Genomic DNA, 25,752 nt, shown 5'->3' with positions numbered 1-25,752 from the left:
GAAACAAATCCATTTGAGCTGGGAAAATTTCCAGGCCCCGGCGATCGACGTCCTACGCGGCCCCAAATTTGGATACAGCACAACTCCTGAAAAACTAACCGCCCAACTCGACTGCGTGGAGACGACACAGACCGCTGAACCCAACGGCGAGATGATCCAGCCCAAACGACCCGACCTCACCTTCCAGGCTCCAGTGGCAGGACTCCGGAGGAAGAAATTCAGCACAGGTTTCCGTGTTTCCGTGGCAGAACCAGGGGAGAAAAGGATCCCCGCAGCCTACCTCGTGGAGAGAAAGAAGATGGCGCCCGCACCACGAGGTGAAGCGGCTGAAGTAAAGATGGCGGCGGCCAGACCACGAGGGGCAGCACTGAAGGAGCAACACGTGATGCCGAGCAGCGAACTGGATTGGGGTAAAGATTGCAAGGCCCTCTTAAAGGAGACCGGCAACCCATCGAAATTAAAGGGACAGTTCCGCTCTTTGTACAGTGATGCTGGTAATACACATGTAAAAGATGTAATTGACAAATGCAAGTATATAAATGTAACTTTGTACAGCGATGCCGGTAATACACATGTAAAAGATGTAATTGACAAATGCAAGTATATAAATGTAACGAACCGTGTCGAGTCGGGCGATTGTGGTCGGAGCCAATGTATTGTGACAGTAAATGAAGAAATGATGTGGGATGCTGGGTTCTACATGTACGCCAACAAAACCAAGGGCAACCTCCCATCGGAAGCACCCAGGTCCAGTGGGCTACCCGATCATGCAGACCACACCTCCGGGACCAATGTGCTGCCCCAAGGAATGTGGCCACACACAGAGGGAGCATACCAGTTGCAGGGCCAGCGATCAGCGGACGGCAAAGGCACCACCACAGATACCCTGCCCCAGATCGGCTCTACCTCTCTGGCCACCAGGGCCAGCACCGGGAGCAAGAGGCTAGCATCCTCCAACCCTCCCAATGGGACCTGGGATGACCAGGCTCCCACTACCGCTGAAGGGCAACAGGGAGACACTGCAGCCCTCAAAGGAGGGCAGGGAGGCCACACACTCCTGTGGCTCTGCCCACCACCAGGCAACGGCAAAAGCCCGGAGACTCAGCCAGGTGAGCGATCCGAGCCTACCCAGCTGGCAGGGGGCGCAGCGCCGCCAGCAGACAACCTGGACACAGTCCGGTTACTCTGGAACTAGCGTCCTCACCCACCTGCACCTACACCCCAGGGCAAGACTGTGATACCACGTATGTACCTTACTTGTAAAATGTACTTGTTCCACTACTGCAAAACCCAAACAGTGATGTAATTAATCATATGTTTTTTTCGTTCTTTCAGTCTGTACATGTATGCACATGCAGGTGTTGAGCCACACACATGATATATGTATGGGGGGGGGGGAATGGATGTATGTAGCTATGGACACACATGAATCACACCCAGAACCCACTCAACCCCCACTGCAACCTCTAACCGTCCACTGCTGACATTTCCCAAAGTTGTGGCAATAAGGACTTGAGGGTCTATAGGAAGAGAGCCAAGCCAAAGCAATAACAAGGTGCAAGGGCTTTGAGCACTCAAGTCTACGGCCAGAGCACACAAGGCAAAGACCAGTGGCACAAGACTTAGGGGAGAGTGATGGTGTGTATGTATAACATTAAGTATAGTCACATAAGACTACTGGATGTACCTTCACACTGTAAACACTATGTTTATACCACCAGAGGGTGCTACTGATGGAGACCTAGGGGTCACCTGTACACTACAGGTAACCAGGTATAAAAGGGAGTTCACCATGCTGTACCCTCACTCAGGAGCTGTAATAAATGGACTAAGGTCCCCACAGTTCAAGTACAATACCTTGCCTCGTGGAGTCACTACTAGAGTGCTTACTTACAGACACAATAGCCGGGAGTTCAAAAAGTTTAATGTGCTTCTGAAACTAGTTACTCTGTATCTGATAATGGCACTCTGCTCACCTTCACTTTAACCATTTAGAACTCTAATACTAAACAGAAATATTTTGAACTCTAATGAGTATCTAAACAGTGTCAAAATTAAGGGACTGCTACATATTGGCTGATGGCCATGCATAATATACAAGCTAATTTACATAATTTAGATGGTTCGGCCATCTTGTTGCAAATGATATGGTGGGACAGTACTGAGGTCGTGAGGGCAGGTTATTGGACGCCAGAAATAGTAAAAGAGCTGCAGACTGCTTTAAGGTGGTGACTTAAAAAAGAAAATCACAGCAGGAAGAATGGTACAGTTCACAGATCGGGGATTGAAGGCCATGCAGCAGGAGCTTCTGTAATAAATGGTTCTCCTTTGTGGAGGAGAGGACAATTTTTAACTGAGCCTCTTTGAAGCATCCATTATGGGAGTTGAAGTGCTCAAAGCAATTCCTGGTTGTACTGCCATGCACAGTCCACGTCAAGCACAAGGTAGTTCTCAGGTGTCCACACCTCATAATACGAGGCTCTGGCATTCAATTTCAACATCCTGCACTGAAAATATGGAACTACAGCACCTGAAGCACAGCATTGCTTCGGGTACCTACAATCTAATTATTGCCACTTAAGAATACTAAACGTTCCCATTTAAAATTAGTGCTCAAAATGTTAAATTAGCTGGTGAGCAGAGTATGGTTTATTGAATGTATTATTCAACAGCTATTACATAGAAATAATGGGCCCAAGTTTCCACACGATAAAAAACGGGCGCCCCTCCGAGCTGGGCGCCCATTTTCCGCGCCTAAAACGGCGCCTAAAAAAAAACTCGCGATTCTGGAGCGTTCTGCAGCTCCTTGTCTACCTGGTGCGGCTCCCAGGGGGGCGGAGCCTACACTCGCGCCGATTTTGTAAGTGGGAGGGGGCGGGTACTATTTAAATTTTTTTTTTTCCTGCCGGCAACGCTGCAGGTGCGCGTTGGAGCGTTCGCGCATGCGCAGTGTGAAAAAAACATTGGCACTCGGCCATTTCTGTAGTTCATTGTAGCTGTTTAATTTTTGAAATTTTTTTTAATAAAAGCACATTGCCATCAGCACATCAGCACTTGCAGCCTTCTCACTGTCTCCTTCCCCCCTCTCCCGCGGGAAGAACGGGCGCCTCCTCTCCCCCCGCGGGAAGGAACGGTGTCTCCTCTCCCCCCCCCCGCGGGAAGAACAGGCGCCTCTCTTCCCCCCCCCCCGCGGGAAAGAACGGGCGCCTCCTCCCGCCCCCCGTGGGAAAGAACAGGCGCCTCCTCTCCCCCCGCGGGAAGAACAGGCGCCTCCTCTGCCCCCCGCGGGAAGAACGGGTGCCTTCACCCCCCCCCCCCGCGGGAAAGAACGGGCGCCTCCTACCCCCCCCCCCGGGAAGATCGGGCGCCTCCTCCCCCCCCCGCGGGAAGAACGGGCGCCTCCTACCCCCCCCGCGGGAAGAACGGGCGCCTCAGGCTGACTGCAGCATTCTCCGTGCCTTCACACAGGTAGGAAAATGGTTTATTTAATCTTTTCTTTGCTTATAAATGTTTATTCAGGTTGGATTTATTTGTATAATATTTGTAGAAGTATAAATAAAGATTTATTGTCGAATTTAATGACTTCCCTTCCCCCTTCCCCCCCCCCTCGTTCCCTACGCCTAATTTGTAACCTGTGCCTGATTTTTTAATGTGTAGAACAGGTTTTTTCAGTTCTACAAAAATCTTCACTTGCTCCATTCTAACTTAGTTTGGAGTACGTTTTCACTGTGGAAACTTTGAAATCAGGCATCAGTGGCCGGACACGCCCCCTTTTGAAGAAAAAATTCTGTTCCAAAGTAGAACTGTTCCACCTGACTAGAACTGCAGAAAAAGAAAATGTGGAGAATTGCGATTTCTAAGATAGTCCGTTCTCCACCAGTTGCTCCTAAAAATCAGGCGCAAATCATGTGGAAACTTGGGCCCATAGAAAATATGTGCAGGAGCAGGCCATTCGGCCCTTCGAGCCTGCACCGCCATTCAATATGATCATGCAACCCCTCAGTACCTCACTGCTGCCTTCTCTCCATACCCACTGATCCCTTTAACCGTAAGGGCCACATCTAACTCCCTTTTGAATATGTCCAACGAACTGGACTCAACAACTTTCTGTGGCAGAGAATTCCACAGGTTCACAATTCTCTGAGTGAAGAAATGTCTCCTCATCTCGGTCCTATATGGCTTACCCCTTATCTTTAGTCTGTGACCCCTGCTTCTGGACTTCCCCAAAGCATCTAACCTGTCCAGTCCGTCAGAATTTTATAAGTTTCTATGAGATCCCCTCTCATTCTTCTAAATTCCAGTACAAGCCTAGCCAATCCAGTCTTTCCTCATATGTCAGTCCTGCCATCCCGGGAATCAGTCTGGTGAAGCTTCGCTGCACTCCCTCAATAGCAAGCACGTCCTTACTCAGATTAGGAGACCAAAACTGCACACAATACTCAAGGTGTGGTCGCACCAAGGCCCTGTACAACTTCAATAAGACCTCCCTGCTGCTATACTCAAATCCCCTCGCTATGAAGGTCAGCATGCCATTTGCTTTCTTTACTGCCTGCTGTACCTGCATGCTTACCTTCAATGACTGATGTACCATGACATCCAGATCTCTTTGCACCTCCCCTTATACTAATCTGTCACCATTCAGATAATAATCTGCCTTACTGTTTTTGCCACCAAAGTGGATAACCTCATATTTATCCACATATACTGCATCTGCAATGCATTTGCCCACTCACCTAACCTATCCAAGTCCTCCTGCAGCCTCTTAGCATCCTCCTTGCAGCTCGGACTGCCACCCAGCTCAGTATCATCTGCAAACTTGGAGATATTACCTTCAATTCCTTCGTCTAAATCAATAATGTATATTGTAAATAGCTGGGGTCCCAGCACTGAACCCTGCGGCACCCCACTAGTCACTGCCTGCCATTCTGAAAAGGACCCGTTTATTCCCACTCTTTGCTTCCTGTCTGCCAACCAGTTCTCTATCCACGTCAATACATTACCCCCAATACCATGTGCCTTAATTTTGCACACTAATCTCTTGTGTGAGACCTTGTCAAAAGCCTTTTGAAAGTCCAAATACACCACATCCACTGGTTCTCCCTTATCCACTCTACGAGTTACATCCTCAAAAAATTCTAGAAGATTTGTCAAGCATGATTTCCCTTTCATAAATCCATGCTGACTTGGACCGATCCCGTCACTGCTTTCCAGATGCGCTGCTATTACGTCTTTAATAATTGATTCCAGCATTTTCCCCACCACCGATGTCAGGCTAACCGGTTTATAATTCCCTGTTTTCTCTCTCCCTCCATTTTTAAAAAGTGGGGCTACAATAGCTACCCTCCAATCCATGGAATGTTGGAAAATGACCAGCAATGCATCTACTATTTCTAGGGCCACTTCGTTAAGTACTCTGGGATGCAGACTATCAGGCCCTGGGGATTTATCAGCCTTCAGTCCCTTCAATTTCCCTAACACCATTTCCTGACTGATAAGGATTTCCCTCAGTTCCCCCTTCTCACTAGACCCTCGGTCCCCTAGTATTTTCGGGAGGTTATTCGTATCTTCCTTAGTGAAGACAGAACCAAAGTATTTGTTCAATTGGTCTGCCATTTCTTTGTTCCCCATTATGAATTCACCTGATTCTGACTGCAAGGGACTTACATTAGTCTTCACTAATCTTTTTCTCTTCACATATCTATAGAAGCTTTTGCAGTCAGTTTTTATGTTCCCTGCAAGCTTACTCTCGTACTCTATTTTCCCCCTCCTAATTCAACCCTTTGTCCTCCTCTGCTGAATTCTAAATTTCTCTCAGTCCTCAGGTTCAACGATATATGCTCTACTTAAGCATTTTAAAGGTTAGAACAATAAGTAAAGCTGACACATTAGTCTTCTTGGCCCCCTACTGTCCATCCTGTCAGGAGCATTTAATCTTTGGGATGAATCTTGCTTTATTCTGAAGGAGTGACCTCATGGTGCAGGCTAAGCATTCTGGTCATCAGAGCAATCCCTGCATATACTCAAAAGGTCTGCAGATGTTTCATAAAATTCTCAAGGGTCACATCTACCTGGTTCCCAAATAACCCTTTTGCCACAGAAAGACAGTGCCACCAGGCTTTTCAAGTTGAAATCCTGAAATGTGTAGCAACAACAATGGATGACAGTACAGGTGCAGCGCCTAAAATCCAGAACCCTCAGGACTGAGGCCGTTCCGGATTCTGGGCTTTTCCGGACTTTCAATTTGCTTTCTGACGTCACAAATCCGGAAACACCCGAGCCCAGGTTCGGGTATTTCCGGATTTCGGAACGTTAGAAAGCGGTGGGGTGGGGATTCCCGCCAATGAGCTGTTCGGGTCGTCTAGCTCGAGGAGGATGTCGTCAGGCTGGTCTTGCCAAGATGATGTTCGGGCGGGCCGGCCCTGCCGAGATGGTGTTTGGGCGGTCCCTGCCAAGGTGGTGTTTGGGCAGGCCTTAAGCGGTCTTTCCTCCAGTATCTGTGGCAGTAACGTCAAATTTACTGCTTCCTGACTGTAGCTTAGCTTAGACCCCAACTGAGAAACAATACATGTGGAGCAGAAAGAACAGACAAACATGGCAGCCACATTACACACATCAAGGTCTGACAAATAGCAATAAGACGATTGACTAGTTAATCTGCTTTAGTAGTGTTGGTTATTAACATAGTCACACACAGAATCAACAATTCTACCATGACAGCCACATTCTCTCAAAACTTCACAAGGCTCTCAATAACACGCTCCCTTGTTTCTTGGAGAAGATGGCAGACAACATCAGGCACTCTGCACGACAAGCCTCAGATGTTTTCATCACCCACTTCTTTACATCTCTGTTCTCTCTTCACACCACAAGCTAAACCTCGTCACTCTTTTTCATTTCAGATGCTGAGAATGTCTACAACCCTCAGCCAGTCAAGGAAGAGGAGCCCAGCCTTCTTAAATATGCATGTCACTTGATCAGACTCTGCCATGAAAGCTCAGACGGCTGCTAACGTGGCTTTGGAGGCCACTGTTGAATGGGCTTCCAAAGTATCATGTCACTCCTGCACTCAGTTCTCATGCAGAGCCCTAGGAGTGCAAAGGCGCCGCCCCAAGAGAGTGGCCTTCGCTCCGTGGGAGAGGCAACAGCTGTTCTCTCTCAGGATGGCAGCATGCCTACTTCACCACCAGATACTTCACCGGTGCCCTTGTTAGTGCCACACAACCAGCCAGCCCAGACTACTGCAGCTCACGCCAAGATGCTACAGTCTGCAGCGGGGTCCTCTAGGCCTTAAGTTGGTTGAGGTCATCCTTCAAGGCCATCTGAGGTGTCCTCAGTGAAAGTTCAGCAGCCTTCCATCTCCCAAGATGTAATCACTAAGGAAATATTGCTGAAACATGAGGAAAAGAAAATGAGTACTTAAGACAGACACTAAGAGATTACACAAGGATGATTAGCAATTTTTTTTTTTGTTAATGGTGACATGATTTGTGAATATTTGTTTGATGAATTTGGGTTTTGTTCTGGATTTGGTGTTGGTGTTGGTGTTTGTTTTTGTAATGAAATGAAGGCAAGACCCATGTCGAGAGCACTGGAAAGCAAGCGGATTGTAGTTGTAATAAAAGTGGTAAGGATTGTGGGAATGTTGGTGAATGGAGAATGGAAATTATCCCTTGTCGTCCAATAGAATTATTTATATTAAGCGCTTCTCGATGAGATAGTCTCTGAGAGCCAGGGCAGGTAGTGGCTCTGGTGGTCGCTGCCTCTCATCCTTCTCTTCCTCCTGCATTTGTTGCTGTCCAGGTGATGGTAAAGGCTGGTCCTTCATAATGGCCTAGTTGTGGAGCATGCAGCAGACGCTGACAAATCAGCATTGCCGCTCAGAGGTGTACTGCAAAGCTCCTCCAGAACGGTCCAGGCGGTGGAAACATTGCTTGAGCACCCCGATTCTTTGCTCAATAATGTTCCTTGTAGTAGAATAGTAGAACGGCTCTCATTATATGCATGCTCTGCAGCTGTTTGCGGGTTCCTGACTGGAGTCATGAGCCATATCCAGAGGGTATATCCCTTGTCGTCCAATAGTCAGCCTGCAGCTTTGTGGCCCGATTGGAATAAAGGCAATGCAGGGGACTGCCGCATGATGAAAATGTCATGACTGCTGTTGGGATAGCGGCACAGACCTGCACGATGCACTGCCTGTGTCATAAATCAGCTGCAAGCTGAGGAAGTGGTATCTCTTGAGAGTGATAATGCCAGACTGGTGATAAGGAGAATGCAAAATGTGTGCGCAATCAATGGGGAAGCCTGTCAATGCTTGCAGAACCTAGTGCTCTCTTGTCCTGCTTCACTCTGTCCCAAGGGAATGATAAGTAGGTGGCTCCTCATGGTTTCAGCGACCTTCCTGATACATCAGTGTACTGTGAAATGTGATATGTTGCTGATATCACTAGTTGCAGCTTGAAAGGAGCTCATGGCATAAAAGTTATGGGCCATGATGTGACTGCAGCAGGTGACATAACTCGGTGACAGCCTCCTTGATGAAACAAAGGCATCTCATACATTGCTCTTCTAAGAATATAGCCTCCTGCACAGTGCCCTTTTCTCCTCCCACTTCTGGCCACTTCTGTTGCTCTTTGGTGTCTTCCTTGCTGCTCCCTCTCGTTCTGCAGCCCTATGAGACTACCCATGACTGCACCCAAACTATTTCTGACAGTGTAGCAAAATCTTTCTCTGTGTAAACAAAGTGAACTTTCCAGAGTCATAAAATGCATCAACAAACATCCAGAAAACAACCAATATGGTGGTCAGTACACTTCTATCATGCTCCTTGCCGGTCATATTGGGAGCTTAGTAGGCCTGGTAGTGCCTGAAACATGGGTGCTGAATAACTGAATTTCTAAGCCAATGTCTTCAGGGCAGAAGGGGCAAATTTGGGGGAAGGGAAAGTGTAACAAAAAAGCATTCATAATATGAAATTTGTGAGTATTTTGAGCAAAGAAAATAGAAGAACCAGAGAACATGATTATAAAGTAATGTAACCACAAATTCCCAAAGTGAATCATTTCTTCATACAGATTTAATGACATGTGATGTAGTTTTCTACCCAGTGCAGTCGGTAATTAACCAATTGAAACTTTCAAAAGGGAATTAAAATTAATTATTGTTGAACATAAAGTTAGAGGGGTATGATTTTGGGGTTATAAAGGCCAAAAAAATGAAACAGACCCTAGAAATGTAATGCTTTACAGTGACAAGACAAAACAAAGTGCTTTAATAATTTTAGTGTCTCCTAATCAGCATAAAATAGGCTGGAACATCATAATAGCCACAATAGTTGCGACACTTACCAAAGTGATTTTAAAAATGATCCCCTGTATTTATTTTAAGAACAAGGGCTTTTACATAAGAGCATAAGAAATAAAAGCAGGAGTAGGTCATACGACCCCTCAAGACTGCTCCGCCATTCAATAAGATCATGGCTAAACTTTTACATCAACTCCACTTTCCCACCCGATCCCCATATCTTGTGATTCTCTAATTGCCCAAAAATCTATTGACCTCAGTCTTGATTATACTCAACGACTGAACATCCATAGCCCTCTGGGATAGAAAATTCCAAAGATTCACAACCATCTGAAGAAATTTCTCATCTCAGTCCTAACTTGCCAGCCTAGAGACTATGGGCTCAATTTTCCCCAGTATTTGCTCCGATTTTTTTTTTTGAGTAGGCTGCTTTTTCTGGTCTAACTTAAAAATCCCCAGTTTCCCCAATCAATTTGCACCAGCGTAACTGACTTAGTTAAATTTTTTTTAGGCAAGCTTTTTTTTGCTCAAAAGCGGGCGTTACCAGCCACCTACGCCAGTTCTGGCCATTTAGGCAACTTTGGCCAGCTAATAGTTACTCCATTTCTACTTAGGCCAGCATATGTGCCCACTCAAGAAAACCCTTGCGGAGAGTTAAAGAAATCGGCGAAGGTAAGTACACTGGAGGCCATTTGGCCTGGGATAGGGGCGGGAAGCGAAGAGATCCGGGACCGGAGAGGCTGGGGGCAGGGGGGGGAGAAGAGAGAGCGGGGGGGGGGGAGAAGAGAGAGAGGGAGCGTGCGATCTAGCCGGCGTAGGGCGGGGAGCACATAGCGAGCGGTGGGGAGGCACCGGAGAGGCTCGAGGGGGGATGGGGGGTGGGGGGGTACTCACTGGAGCGGACCAGGAAGGCAACTCACTCAGAGCTTTGACATTAGCTTTGCCTTGTGGCTGCTCCCTACACTGCCTCCAATGCTTGAATGTCTCCCTTGTTTCTTGGTGACTCTGACCAGAACACTTCTCCTCTGACTTGTATTATACAGTTTTGGCTCTGCAGTTCAGAATGCTACTGCGCATGCGCGGCCATTTCAGCGACGTCAGGAACGTCACTTTTTTCCACCGCACATGTGCAGAAGTCCCGGCACCTTTTTTCAACACAGATCCCCCGGAGGCGACTGGCCACGTTGCGCAGCTGCAGAGTAGAGGCCAAACATCGGGGAAACTACAAAGATTTTTTCCTGCTGCATCTACTGACATAATGAAGCAGCGCAACTCGGTCAAGTATGCCAGAAATCGACCCCTAATTCTAGAGTCTCCAGCCAGGGAAACATCCTCTCAGCAATCTACATGGTCAAATCCTTTAAGAATTGTATGCATTTTAATAAGATCACCTTTTATTCTTCTAAACTCCAGACAACATAGGCCCATTCTAACTCTCTCTCTTAGGATAGCCCTCTCATCCCAGGAATCAATCTAGTGAACCTTCATTGTACGCACTCGAAGACAAGCATGTCCTTCCTTAGATAAGTAGACCAAAACTGTGCACAGTACTCCAGGTGTGCTCTCACCAAAGCCCTAAATAACTACAGCAAGACCTCCTTACTCTATATAGCAACCTCCTTGCAATGATGGCTAACATGCCATTAGCCTTCTAATTCCTTGTTGTACCTGCATGTTAACTTTCTGTGAATCGTGTACAAGGACACCCAAATACCTCTGAATCCAAACATTTAATACGCTCTCACCTTTTAAAAAATATTCTACTTTTCTATTCTTTCCACCAAAGTTGATAATTTCACATTTCCTCACATTATACACCAGCTGCCACCTTCTTGCACAATGAATTAACCGGTCTATATCCCTTTGCAGCCTATTTACGCCCAGCTCACAGATTACTTTCCCACCTAGCTTTGTTATGTCAGCAAAGTATTACACACAGTCCCCTCATCTAAGTCATTGATATAGATTGTAAATGACTGAGGCCCAAGAATTGATCCTTGTGGCACTCCACTAGTTACACCCTGCCATCCTGAAAATAACCCGTTTATTCCTACTCTCTGTTTTTTGTCCAATAACCTATCCTCAATCCATGCTACTAAATTACCACCAATCTCGATAGAAACATAGAAAGTAGGTGCAGGAGTAGGCCATTCGGCCCTTCGAGTCTGCACCACCATTCAATATGATCATGGCTGATCATGCAACTTCAGTACCCCATTCCTGCTTTCTCTCAATACCCCTTGGTTCCTTCAGCCATAAGGGCCACATCTAACTCCCTTTTGAATATATCTAATGAACTGGCCTCAAAAACTTTCTATGGTAGAGAATTCCACAGGTTTACAATTCTGAGTGAAGAAATTTCTCCTCATCTCGATCCTAAATGGCTTACCCCTTATCCTTAGACTGTGACCCGATTCTGGACTTCCCCAACATCGAGAACATTCTTCCTGCATCTAACCTGTCCAACCCCATCAGAATTTTATGTTTCTATGAGATCCCCTCTCATTCTTCTAAATTCCAGTGAATACAAGCCCAATTGATCCAGTCTTTCTTGATATGTCAGTCCTGCCAACCCAGGAATCAGTCTGGTGAACCTTAGCTGCACTCTCTCAATATCAAGAATGTCCTTCCTCAGATTAGGAGACCAAAACTGTACACAATATTCAAGGTGTGGCCTCATCAAGGCCCTGTACAACTGCAGTAAGACCTCCCTGCTCCTATATTCAAATCCTCTCGCTATGAAGGCCAGCATACCATTTGCCTTCTTCACCGCCTGCTCTACCTGCATGCCAACTTTCAATGACTGATGTACCATGACACTCCGGTCGCGTTGCATCTCCCCTTTTCCTAATCTGTCACCATTCAGATAATATTCTGCCTTCGTGTTTTTGCCACCAAAGTGGATAACCTCACATTTATCTACATTATGCTGCATCTACCATGCATTTGCCCACTCACCTAACCTGTCCAAGTCACTCTCCAGCCTCTTAGCATCCTCCTCACAGGTCAACTGCCAACCAGCTTAGTGTTATCTGCACACATGGAGATATTACATTCAATTCCTTCATCTAAATAACTAATGTATATTGTAAACAGCTGGGGTCCCAGTAACTGAACCTTGCGGTACTCCACTAGTCACTGCCTGCCATTCTGAAAAGGACCCGTTTATTCCTACTCTTTGCTTCCTGTCTGCCAACCAGTTCTCTATCCATGTCAATACATTAGCCCCAGTACCATGTGCTTTAATTTTGCACACCAATCTCTTGTGTGGGACCTTGTCAAAAGCCTTTTGAAAGTCCAAGTACACCACATCCCCCTTGTCCACTCGACTAGTTACATCCTCAAAAAATTCCAGAAGATTTGTCAAGCATGATTTCCCCTTCATAAATCCATGCTGACTTGGACCGATCCTGTCACTGCTTTCCAAATGTGCTGCTATTACATCTTTAATAATTGATTCCAACGTTTTCCCCACCACCGATGTCAGGCTAACCGGTCTATAATTCCCTGTTTTCTTTCTCCCTCCTTTTTTAAAAAGTGGGGTTACATTAGCTACCCTCCAATCCATAGGAACTGATCCAGAGTCAATAGAATGTTGGAAAATGACCACCAATGCATCCACTATTTCTAGGGCCACTTCCTTAAGTACTCTGGGATGCAGACTATCAGGCCCTGGGGATTTATCGGCCTTCAATCCCATCAATTTCCCTAACACAATTTCCTGACTAATAAGGATTTCCTTCAGTTCCTCCTTCTCGCTAGACCCTCGGTCCCCTAGTATTTCCGGAAGGTTATTTGTGTCTTCCTTAGTGAAGACAGTACCAAAGTATTTGTTCAATTGGTCTGCCATTTCTTTGTTCCCCATTATAAATTCACCTGATTCTATCTTGTGTAACAATCTATTATGTGGCAACATTTCAAATTCCTTTTGAAAATCCAAATACACTACATCCACTGGTTCCCCCTTATCTTCCCTGCTAGTTAGACCCTCAAAAAAGATTTGTCAAACACGATTTCCCTTTCGTAAAACCGAGTTGACTCTGCCAAATCATATTGTCATTTTCCAAGTGCTGTTACCATGTCATTAATAATAGATTGTAGCATTTTCCCTGCTACTGATGTCAGGCTAACTGGCCTATAGTTACCCATTTTACTCTCTCCCTCCTTTCGTGAACAGCGGGGTTACATTTTCTACCTTCCAATCTGCAGAGACCGTTCTAGAATCTAGGAATTCTGGAAGGTCAAAATCAATGTATCGACAATCTCTGCAGCCACCTCTTTTAAATGCCTAGAATGCAGGTCCAGGGGATTTGGCGGATTTTAGTCCCATTAATTTCTCCAGTACATTTTCGTTACTAATATTGATTACTTTAAGTTCCTCACACTTCTAAAATATTCTTTGTGTCTTCTACAGTGAAGACAGATACAAAATATTTGTTTAACGTCTCTGCCATTTCCTTATTCTCCATTATAATTTCACCTGTCGCTGCCTCCAAGGGACCCACATTTACTTTTGATAATCTCTTCATTTTTGATTTTTGTAAAAACTCTTACAATTTGTTTTTATATTTCTTGCTAGTTTACTCTCATTCTATTTTCTCCCTCTTTATCATGTTCTTGGTCAACCTTTGCAGATTTTAAAACCCTCCCAATCCTCAGACTTATGATTCTTTTTGGCAACATTGTAAGCCTCTTCTTTTAATCTAATACAACTCTTAACTTCTCCAGTTGACCAGGGTTGTACCACTTTTCCCTGGAATTTTTATTCCTCAAGGGAACGTATATTCATTGAGAATTATGAATTATTTCTTTAAATTTTTGTCATTACTTAACTACCATCATATCTTTTAATCTAATTACCCAAGTTGCTACGCTGCTCTACAGACTTTACTTTTCTCTTCAGATTTATAGATTTACTCTTACCTGAATCCTCCCTCTTCATTAGTTTAAAGCCCTATTTACCACCCAGTTATTTGATTTGCCAGGACACTGGTCTCAGCCCGGTTTAAGTGGAGTCTGTCCCAACAGAACAGCTCTCTTGTTCCCCAGTACCATAGCCCACAAAGTGAAACCCCTGCCTCTCATACCACTCTTTTAGCTACGCATTTAAACCTCTAATCTGTTTGTTCCTATGCCAATTTGCATTATCTTTTACATAGGTCTACTGAACTACTCAAACTTAGAGAAGTCTAAATTTTGCAACTGAACTTTCAGATAGTGATTCTGTTCTCTCTAGGACTTACTTGAAGTCACCTTTCAGTAAAAGATTCAAGTATAATTTGTTGCTTTTGGAAATTACAATACATGACTACTCATGACTATGCAGTGCAGAAATTCCTACTCAAGTTATGCAGGATGCTTGAAGTGGAAAATTCCTCAGAGCAGCCATTTTTGCCAGAAGTGACATTAGGCAGATAACATAGAAACATAGAAAATAGGTGCAGGAGTAGGCCATTCGGTCCTTCGAGCCTGCACCGCCATTCAATGAGTTCATGGCTGAACATGCAACCTCAGTACCCCATTCCTGCTTTCTCGCCATACCCCTTGTTCCCCCTAGTAGTAAGGACTACATCTAACTCCTTTTTGAATATATTTAGTGAATTGGCCTCAACTACTTTCTGTGGTAGAGAATTCCACAGGTTCACCACTCTCTGGATGAAGAAGTTTCTCCTCATCTCGGTCCTAAATGGCTTACCCCTTATCCTTAGACTGTGACCCCTGGTTCTGGACTTCCCCAACATTGGCAACATTCTTCCTGCATCTAACCTGTCTAAACCCGTCAGAATTTTAAACGTTTCTACGAGAATCCCATTCATTCTTATGAACTCCAGTGAATACAAGCCCAGTTGATCGTCTTTCTTGATATGTCAGTCCCGCCATCCCGGAAATCAGTCTGGTGAACCTTCGCTGCACTCCCTCAATAGCAAGAATGTCCTTCCTCAAGTTAGGAGACCAAAACTGTACACAATACTCCAGGTGTGGCCTCACCAAGGCCCTGTACAATTGTAGTAACACTTCCCTGCCCCTGTACTCAAATCCCCTTGCTATGAAGGCCATCATGCCATTTGCTTTCTTAACCGCCTGCTGCGCCTGCATACCAAACCTTCAATGACTGATGTACCATGACACCCAGGTCTCGTTGACCCTCCCCTTTTCCTAATCTGTTACCATTCAGATAATAGTCTGTCTCTGTTTTTACCAACAAAGTGAATAACCTCACATTTATCCACATTATACTTCATCTGCCATGCATTTGCCCACTCACCTAACCTATCCAAGTCACTCTGCAGCCTCATAGCATCCTCCTCGCAGCTCACACTGCCACCCAACTTAGTGTCATCCGCAAATTTGGAGATATTACATTTAATCTCCTTGTTTAAATCATTAATGTATGTTGCAGAGAGTAGAAACCCATATATAACTAGGCATTAGGCACCTGCTGGATATTTAAAACTCACATAAGCTTAAAATGGACACACACATAAAATGGCTGCCCAGGCATGATGGGAAATCAGGTAGTCAAGATGTGAACTGTTGAACGTTCAATGACCGAGCAATAACCCTGTGAGGCCCACTATAGGAATGCCTGGGATGCGGGAAGAAAGAGATAAGAAGGAAACCATCTCCTGTGAACAAGGTCATAAACCAATTAATTCCCCAGGAAGAAAGATAAGAGGGAAACCATCTCCTGTAAACAAGGTTATAAACCAATTATTTCTCCCAGATGAAAGAACTAGGGAGAGAACCTATCTCCCGTAATAAAGCCATCGATCAGCCCAAGCTGACAATAACCGAACATATGGTTCCCGGGACACTAGGGGAATTCTATTGGGTTAAAAGAACCTATATGTAATCTATAATCGTTGTGATTGGCTTGTGTCCAGCCGTGATGGGCTGTGTAGCTGTAGTAAACTGTTTGTAACTGTTGTGAAACATATAAAGGTGCATGTAACCCTTTGTTCTGTGGAGAGAAACCTGGATACGGTCCTGAGTTTTCCTCCCCGCTGAGCGTAATAAAGGCCGCCAGGCGTTGGAACCGACTCTGAGTGTTGAGTGATTCTTCTGAGAAAACACTAACGCTAACAATGGCGTAGTCGACGGGATTTCCCGGAGTTGCTGGACGCCCTTGGAAAAAACCCGGGTGAGTATAAAAAACAATGTTTAATTATAAAGGGTGCGGAAGGTGGAAGCTGGTTGATCGACACGAGGAGACGGTCTAATATCTCAAACGCCTAGCCTGAGCCTGAATTAAGAGGACTTTTGTCCCACGTGACGGCCAGGAACCAAGTAGGCATAGGGAACACACTTAGACCGTGGGATCGTGATACCGAGAGACATCTTCCGGACCCAGTAGTGTAATTTGAAATACACCGGGGTAGAACCAAGCGGTGTACAGCGGCTAACGGAATCCAAACCTGTGAACAGGGTCGGACCAACGGGCCGAGCGGTGGTAGGTAGTCGTTAAGGTTAACGTAGAGCACTGTGGGAATTGCTTAAACGCGTTTTAAGAATTGTATAAGTTTGTGTAACAGCAGAACTTGTGACCTGACAGTAGCTAGGAGACGGTTTACTACAAGTTACGCTAGGTAGAAAGCGGACCTCTGAGAGTAGATTCCTAACGATACTAGTCCTACCCAAGAATGGTCATGAAAGCAAGTAACCTCGAGTGGGGATCAGAAGGGTCCATTACCCGCCATCTGGCGGAAAAAAAAAACAAAAGAAGCTAATCGAAAAAAAAAAATGATTAGCTCAGTGTGGAATCCTCAGGAACTACCAGCAAAGCAAAGGGAATGGTGGGAGAAGGAACGGAAAGTCAAAAAGAAAAAAAAAAGGCTGTGGTCTTGATACTGCGAGCCCATGTAAATTAACATAGGAAACTAAGATTAAAAAAAAAAACTGACGGTGATTGTCTTAAGTGAAGTATGGAAGAGGAATAGAACCGGCCAAAGAAAAAGATTAATAGGAAAGAAGAGAGACTTTTGTGAACGTGTGTATTAAATGAGAAGTGCCTGTGTGATTTTTGACTGCGGAATGAATTTTTTATGTTTTCATGTTCCGAAAACCTGGTTGGAAGAGGAATGCAAGTGTCTGTTTATTTTAGAAACAGAGTGAAAGTCTTTTTTAACCCTTTGTAGTGTTGTCCTGTATGTGGGAAGTTTTAAGACATTTAAGTTAGAAACGCAGGTGTGGATTTATTCGGATGAAAAGTTACGGAGCTAGGAAAGTAAACAAATGTATAAAGGATAGGTTTGTTGAGCAAAAGATTTATTTGACACGCTCACTTACTTGTCGAAAGAAAACATGCAATGATTGATTGGGTTGAAAGACATAAATTTAGTCTCGGAATGAGATAAAGAATGCTTTAAAAAAAAGAGCTTCTAGCAAAAAAAAAGTTTTAAATAAAGATTGAAATTACAAAGTTTGAATTGGGATTTTGAGATATTCAGAGAAGGCACAGGAAATACTGAGGTGGATTTAAAAAAAAGAAAAAGATTAAATTAAATCAGGTCAAACTCCTGGGCAAGTGGCGAGCTATCTGCGAAGGTGTAAAAGGAACTTTTGGAAAATGTTAAAAAACAGCAAGCTTTAATAACGACTTTGAAACTGGAGCATTTTGAGATAACGAAAGGCAGCCCTCAAACTCTCAAAGCTGGACTCCATTCCAGTTATGAAAAAAAAGAAAATGATAAAGACGCCACTTTGAAAGTAAACAAATGATTTTAAATTAACAACTTTATGGAGTTACGAACCCTCCGTGTAAAATACAAAACCTAATTTGAAGAAAAAAAGATGTAACGGACTAAATGGAAAAAGACATAACTTACTAAATACTAGTTGATGTTTGCTGTGAAAAAGATATTGGTTTAATTAGAAGGAAAAAAAAAATTGGAATAGGTAAAAAACACTCTACATGGATTCGAATTTTAAATTATGAAAAAGTTTCAATGCAGTTTGAAAAGATTTCCAAAATGGACAGTGTTTATCAAAAATGTCCCGAACAGTCTAAACAAGCAGGAGGGTTTTGAAGATAACGAGGAGAAAGAGAGAAATAAAAAAAAAACAGAATTGAATTTCAGTAAACAAAATTGCTATTGTATGTGTGGTCTTGTTTTAAAACAATTAAAAAAAAAATTATTTGGCAAGTACTTGAATTAGAAGTTCAGAAAACATTGGAGTTTACTCGAATGATTTATGCTGTTTTTAACGGATTCCTAATTTCGAAGCCAGTTTTGAAGGCACAAAGACTTTTTTTCAGATGATTACGTGAAGTCACGTAATGACATCAGGTCTTCTTACAAACCTGGAAAGGAGTTAACCCTTTCCATTGACAGCCGTTTTATACTGAACATTATTAATTTGGATTTCTTAATAGGAAAAAAAAAGACTCACCTAACAGAGGAAACAAAAATAAAAACAGAACTAGCTTATGTAATAATACTTGCCTGATACAATAAAGAAATAGATATTCAATAAAACAAATTGAAGAGTTAAAAGCTAAGATAAACAGGCTGGAAGAGATAACGGGACTAGACGGATAGTGCAGTGCGCAGCCATAGCACCATCACCTCTGGCAATAGAGCCAATGTACCCCACGGTGGGTAGGTGTAGTCCACAAACTCAACCTAACGGTAAAGCAGACAGCGATGTTTGGAGGAATAGCTTTGGCCTTGGTCATAGGAGTTTGGGTAATATTTAAGTGGGTAAAGACACGGGCGCACGCCCTACAGATTCAGCTCGAAATGGTTCGATTATAACCTTGTGCTTCTGATTTTGCAGGGTGACAGGGACACTCGTAGAGCAAAAAACTTAACCCCTGGTGACGACCAAGCCGTCTGTTTAAAATTACAGATAATACTTACCGGAATGGGAATACGAAAGGCGCTACTCGTAATATGGATAGCCCTGCGACATGCACGTACCCTGGGCAACACCGACGGACAGCAGAGCACGCTGGAAATAAACAACTACCTGAACTATGGAGTCTTGTTTAATTTAACAGACGGAATGTGCATCCCAGCAAAGACAGGACTTATTTTAATGCATGGTTACAAGTGAATCCTAATAAGAATCCTAATAAGAATAAGAGTATGTGTACAGTGCTCCACGGGTATAAGGAGCAGATGCATTAAACGGAGGGATGTCAAAGGGCCTGATGAATGTACTTTCGGCATAATTTGCACGCCTCCGGGACAATCCCAGCAATCAGTCATCCGCAAGAAGGGAGTGGGGCTGTGTGGGTATTACGAGGAGGCGGGGGCGGCTGCAATATCACTGTATGTATGTTTCTCACCCCCTCCGACACCGCGCCCCATAAGAATCACTACATTGCCCGAGGAACTGCCTTGCCCCATAACTACGAAGGGACCAGAGAATGGGATTGTAATGTACAACGAGGGGGAACTGTTGTATGATAATGTTAAACATGAAATTGTGCCTGTTCTGATCAATATTTCAGGCATCCAGATGCCGGAATACTGTACAGAACAGTCAAGGAAGATGTACAATGTATTAAGTAAAGTTGTAATGCAGCAGGCTGCCGATGCAATGGGTGCCAGTAGGTTCCGGGGACAGGGGTTAGCCCCCAGGATGAAGAGGGAAATAGTTAATGATGTTGCTACCGTTTTCAATACAGGGACCTCCGTAGTGAACTCGATAGACATACAAGGATTAAATGAGAGGGTGGGACAGCTTAGAGGGGTGATGAAGGGGTTATTGGAAAGGGTGGAGCAAAACCAGGAAGACCAAGCCAACCTTGGAAAGGAGGGTGCCAAAATCCAGCTGGATGGCATCTCAGTCCTGGAAGCTCACGCCAGAACCATCAATCACCTCATTGATAGAGAACAGGAAGATACAGGGAAAGCAAAGACAGGGGCAACTCTGTCACGCTTATGGTCTGTGGATGGTGGGACAGATCCGCCACAATCTCGACCAGATCCAACGCGGGGAAGTACCCGATTGGATAGACAGTTCACATTTAGCTCAGTTGGCTAACCAAAGGGGGACACTGGATAATTGTACTCTGAAGGGACTGACCAGAGTATACCCAGCAATTCCAGATTGCCAGATGGGTAGGACTACCGGGATAGGGATAGTCCTGATGATCCCTATAGCCACGCCGGACTCAGGGCCGTTCCCCCTATACCAACTAGAGAATATCGGAGTAATACGGGAAAATGTCTCCATACGCTACTACCTGACCACCACCTCGGCCGTTCGTTGAAACAACATACTTACAGGGATTTCCCTAGCAGATTGCAAGCAAAAGGGGGAAATCACAGTATGCCCTCACCCGGTGGGCCGAGGTGAGCTAGACGAGTGCGGGTTTAACCGAACCGACGGGTGTGTACTAGAAATAGTGCCCGCACACATGCACTTCGCGAGGGCAGGCTACGGAGGGAAGGGAAGATACTGCGTCTCTACCACAGAGCGTTCATGCCAGTATAATGACCTGCAGTGCCCTATACCACAGCCAAACTTTGGCTTTACACCACTACGACCTGTCGCGATCGGGCAAGCGCATATCACCCAGGTTAGGCGCCGGAAGTCTGAAGTTATTGAAGTAACCGATCGGCTCCATGATCATTTACAGGATTATGACGAGCCAGATCAGGTCCCTATCCCACATCTAACCAAAGTATTACGAGAGTTGAGGCTCAGAGTGGGTCAATCCGTAAAGCTCTACCACCAACTACAAACTAAAATCAAAGTACTGGAAGAAGATACCGAGGTAGACTTACAAAGTCAGAGTTGGTGGAGAAAGGCCTGGGACTGGGGAATAAATGTGAACATCCACCCATGGATTCGAATAATTTCACACATACTGGTCGGGGTACAATTGATCTTAGCAATAACATGGGGCGTGATGGCCTGCCAGGCATGCAGGCGCCACAAACGGCGGAGACGGACAAATCACCGTTCCCCGGATATTAAACAAGCCTGTTTGACAAGGGGACGGGAGGATTTAGCCTTTGTTAATTTGATCTAAGCAACCGGGACTCCTGAAACCGCGTGACTGGCCAGCACGTTGAGGCAGGGAGTACCGGGCCGTGCACAAAAATCTGATAAAGGCAGAACGGTCGGTTAAAAGGGGACTAGGACTAGTCCCTTTACCGAAAAGGGGAATTGTTGCAGAGAGTAGAAACCCATATATAACTAGGCATTAGGCACCTGTTGGATATTTAAAACTCACATAAGCTTAAAATGGACACACACATAAAATGGCTGCCCAGGCATGATGGGAAATCAGGTAGTCAAGCTGTGAACTGTTGAACGTTCAATGACCGAGCAATAACCCTGTGAGGCCCACTATAGGAATGCCTGGGATGCGGGAAGAAAGAGATAAGAAGGAAACCATCTCCTGTGAACAAGGTCATAAACCAATTAATTCCCCAGGAAGAAAGATAAGAGGGAAACCATCTCCTGTAAACAAGGTTATAAACCAATTATTTCTCCCAGATGAAAGAACTAGGGAGAGAACCTATCTCCCGTAATAAAGCCATCGATCAGCCCAAGCCGACAATAACCGAACATATGGTTCCCGGGACACTAGGGGAATTCTATTGGGTTAAAAGAACCTATATGTAATCTATAATCGTTGTGATTGGCTTGTGTCCAGCCGTGATGGGCTGTGTAGCTGTAGTAAACTGTTTGTAACTGTTGTGAAACATATAAAGGTGCATGTAACCCTTTGTTCTGTGGAGAGAAACCTGGATACGGTCCTGAGTTTTCCTCCCCGCTGAGCGTAATAAAGGCCGCCAGGCGTTGGAACCGACTCTGAGTGTTGAGTGATTCTTCTGAGAAAACACTAACGCTAACAATGTACAATGGAAACAGCTGGGGTCCCAGCACAGAACCTTGCGGTACCCCACTAGTCACTGCCTGCCATTCTGAAAAGTACCCATTTACTCCTACCCTTTGCTTCCTGTCTGTCAACCAGTTCTCAATCCACGTCAGCACACTACCCCCAATCCCATGTGCTTTAACTTTGCACATTAATCTCTTGTGTGGGACCTTGTCGAAAGCCTTCTGAAAGTCCAAATACACCACATCAACTGGTTCTCTCTTGTCCACTCTACTGGAAACATCCTCAAAAAATTCCAGAAGATTTGTCAAGCATGATTTCCCTTTCACAAATCCATCCATCCATCCATCACCTCTTTACAAATGCGCTACATGTCCATATAAATATGGGGTGGGTTTATTATAATGAGATACAATATAATTTGTTGTAATTTACACCTGGCAAACATTACCGACATCCAGGGTTGCTATCAGCAGCACGATGGGAAGGAAGAGGAAGAGTTAAAAAAATGAAAGGACACGGAAATTCTATGCTAAAGCAATTTTTTTTAAAACAGCACTTTGGCGCAGCCCCAAGGCCATGGGCTACATGAAACTATAGGAGATGCCCAAGGTCTGCCGTAGCCATTCTCTAACTGCTCTCAGGTTGACTTCAGGGGTGGTCAAGGAGCCTACCAAAATTATTTAGGTGAACTGATCTTGCAAATCTGGCCAGAGTCAGGGGCACCTCCCTAATGCGATGGATTTTACCATCCAACTGCACATCTATCAGCATTGGCCAATCAGCATCTTTTAAGTGTATGCCATTATATGTCAATGTTTCCCTGTATTTATCAGAAATCAGGCAATTGAGTATTATTAGCTTACCTCATTGATCAGGAACTGAAGGTGCAGCACAGCAGCCCCACTATCATGTTGGCAGTAGCAGTCAACACCAGGACGACCGAGTCTGATAAAACATCTGTCAAGGAATCTGCTATTAACTGTTCATGCAAAAAGCATTCAGGAAATAGAATCACCAGCTTTAAAGCAATGTTTATTTAAAACCAGTTAATCATTTAAATTGATGTGGGTAAAAAAAAATGGAAATTTCTTCCAATTACAGCAGTTGGTTGCATTTTCACTTCAGAACTCCTTCATTCAATTCTAAACAAGTACCTAAATCTAATTTAGGATAATTGCCAAAGTAGACATCAAATATACTCATGAGTCCGGCATAAAACTTATACTGTATATAAAGCATGGTTTAAAAAGAGATGCTGGCTTTTCACCTCTGGGAACTTGGTTCAAGCCTAGCCAAGACAAAGAGGGTGAAAGTCTCTATTGGTTGTAAAGGTCGTACTTAAAATAGATTTGTGTAATCTGAATCCACAGCATAAAATTGGCATTCTTGCCCATAGAGGCTAGAGGATGTCACATTGGAGCAAACACAACCAGGATGCTTGGTTGAGGCTCAGACACATTGTTGAGGCAGAGTGCAAGTTGTATCCTACACCTAACTGTCCTTATGGGTGGCAGGGAGTTATTGAAATGGGAAGTTTTCAAGGCCCCAGCACTAATATCCTTCACCTTAATGAGCACAAAAAAGGTATAAATTATATAAGTTGCCATATGTTAATGCAAGGGACATCATGATAAATACACACATCATTTTGTGCATCCCTTGCATTAAATAAGAGCGTAAGAATTAGGAGCAGGTGTAGGCCATTTGGCGTCTCGAGCCTACTCTGCCATTCAATAAGATCATGGCTGATCTTCTACCTCAACTCCACTTTTCTGCACTATCCTCATATCCCTTGATGCCCTTAATATTCAAAAATCTATCGATTTCTGTCTTGAATATATCCTTCAGTCTCACACCACCCTCCCCCAAGATGTCTGCACTCCTCAAATTCTGCCCTCTTGAGCATCCCTGATTATAATTGCTCAACCATTGGTGGCCATGCCTTCAGCTGCCTATGCCCTAAGCTCTGCACTCTCTCCTAAACCTCTCTGCCTCTCAATCCTCCTTAAAACCTATCTCTTTTTCCAAACTTTTGGTCATTTGTGTGGCTCGGTGTCAAATGTATTTGTTTTGTCTTAGAACACTCCAGTGAAGCGCCTTGGGATGTTTTACTATGTTAAAGGCACTATAAAAATACAAGTTGTTGTTGTTGAATATACTCAATGACTGAGCATCCACAGCCCAATGGGGTAGAGAATGCCAAAGATTCACCACCCTTATGAGTGCAGAAATTCCTCCCCATCTCAGTCCTAAACGGCTGACCCCTTATTCTGAGACCGTGACCCCTGGTTGTAGACTCCCCAGTCAGAGGAAGCATCCTCCCTGCATCTACCCTATCAAACCCTGTAAGAATTTTGTATGTTTCAATGAGATCATCTCTCATTCTTCTAAACGCTCGAGAATATAGGCCTAGCCGAATCTCTCCTCATAGGACAATCCCCCCATCCTCGGAATCAGTCTGGTGAACCTTCGTTGCACTCCCTCTGTGGCAGTACATCCTTCCTTGGGTAAGGAGACCAAAATGTACACAATACTCCAGATGTGGTCTCACCAGGACCCTATATAATTGCAATAAGACATCTTTACTCTTGTACTCAAATCCTCTTGTAATAAAGGCCAACAAACCATTTGCTTTCTTAATTGCTTGCTGTACCTGGATGTTAACTTTCAGTGATTCATGTACAAGGACACCCAGGTCCCTATGAACGCCAACATTTCCCAATCTCTCACCGTTTAAAAAATACTGTTCTATTTTTTCTACCAAGGTGGATAACTTCACATTTCTCCACACTGGGCCTGAAATTCCGACCTCCCTGGGTCCGTATGGACCCGGGAAGACATCGCAAAAGCTGGTTTTCGGCATGCGATGCACATGCGCCAAAAACGGGCTTTTCCAATCTGTCAAGTTCTGGCTTGACAGATCACATGCATCTCGGCAGCAAGGACATTCGCAAGGGCAAGATTGCGTTATTTGCCCATCTCATGTCCTTAAAACTCTTGCGCCTGGTAAAAGCAGGCGCATAGCCTACTTTTACCAGTGTAAGAGTTTTAAAACATATAAAAATAGAATTTAAAAATATATTTTTATGTTAAAAACCCTGCCCACTAAGCTAAGTTTATTTTAAACCTTAATTACAAAACTTTTTTCTTTTTTTTTTTTAAATCAAAATTTTTTTTTTCTAACACACTTTAATTTCAATTAATTTTAATTATGTGAGATGTGGTTTTTTTTTGTTGTGGTTAGTGTGTTTTTTTTCTCATTACAGGTAATAGCAATGAGAACTCGTAGATACAGAGTTCTCATTGCTATTAATGAGAATACTGTACCTGATTGATTGTGCAGTCACACGTGACTGCACCTTCTGCGTTCGAACCTTGAGGACAGGAGCCCGCTTCAAAGCACGGGAGGAGAAGGCCTCCTCACCGGAATCGCAGGCCACCAGGGAATTTAGTAAAAATTCTCAGGTCGGAGGCGTTCGTCCGAAAGAAGCCTCCGACCGGAATTTCAGACCCATTATATTCCATTTATCACGTTCTTGCCCACTCACTTAGCCTGTCTATATCCCCTTGAAGTCTCTTTGCATCCTCCTCACAACTTACATTCCCACCTAGCTTTGTATCATCAACAAACTTGGATATATTACATT

At 44.3% G+C, this 25,752-nt stretch overlaps 1 protein-coding gene across 7 annotated transcripts in view; it reads right to left on the bottom strand.

Moving 5' to 3' along the window:
• LOC139276085 (syntaxin-binding protein 5-like) overlaps positions 1-25,752 on the bottom strand; it is a 671,748-nt gene that overhangs the window by 465,186 nt on the left and 180,810 nt on the right. For all 7 annotated transcript variants that reach the window (XM_070893547.1, XM_070893550.1, XM_070893548.1 and 4 more), the window contains exon 3: positions 22,969-23,050. In XM_070893547.1, coding sequence (XP_070749648.1) covers positions 22,969-23,050 — 82 coding nt within the window. The remainder of the gene's footprint in view (positions 1-22,968; positions 23,051-25,752) is intronic.

This window comes from Pristiophorus japonicus, chromosome 11, assembly GCF_044704955.1.
Source record: "Pristiophorus japonicus isolate sPriJap1 chromosome 11, sPriJap1.hap1, whole genome shotgun sequence".
Lineage (NCBI taxonomy): Eukaryota > Metazoa > Chordata > Chondrichthyes > Pristiophoridae > Pristiophorus > Pristiophorus japonicus.
The sequence above is the reverse complement of the archived record's forward strand: the minus strand, read 5'-3'. Positions and strand labels throughout refer to the sequence as shown.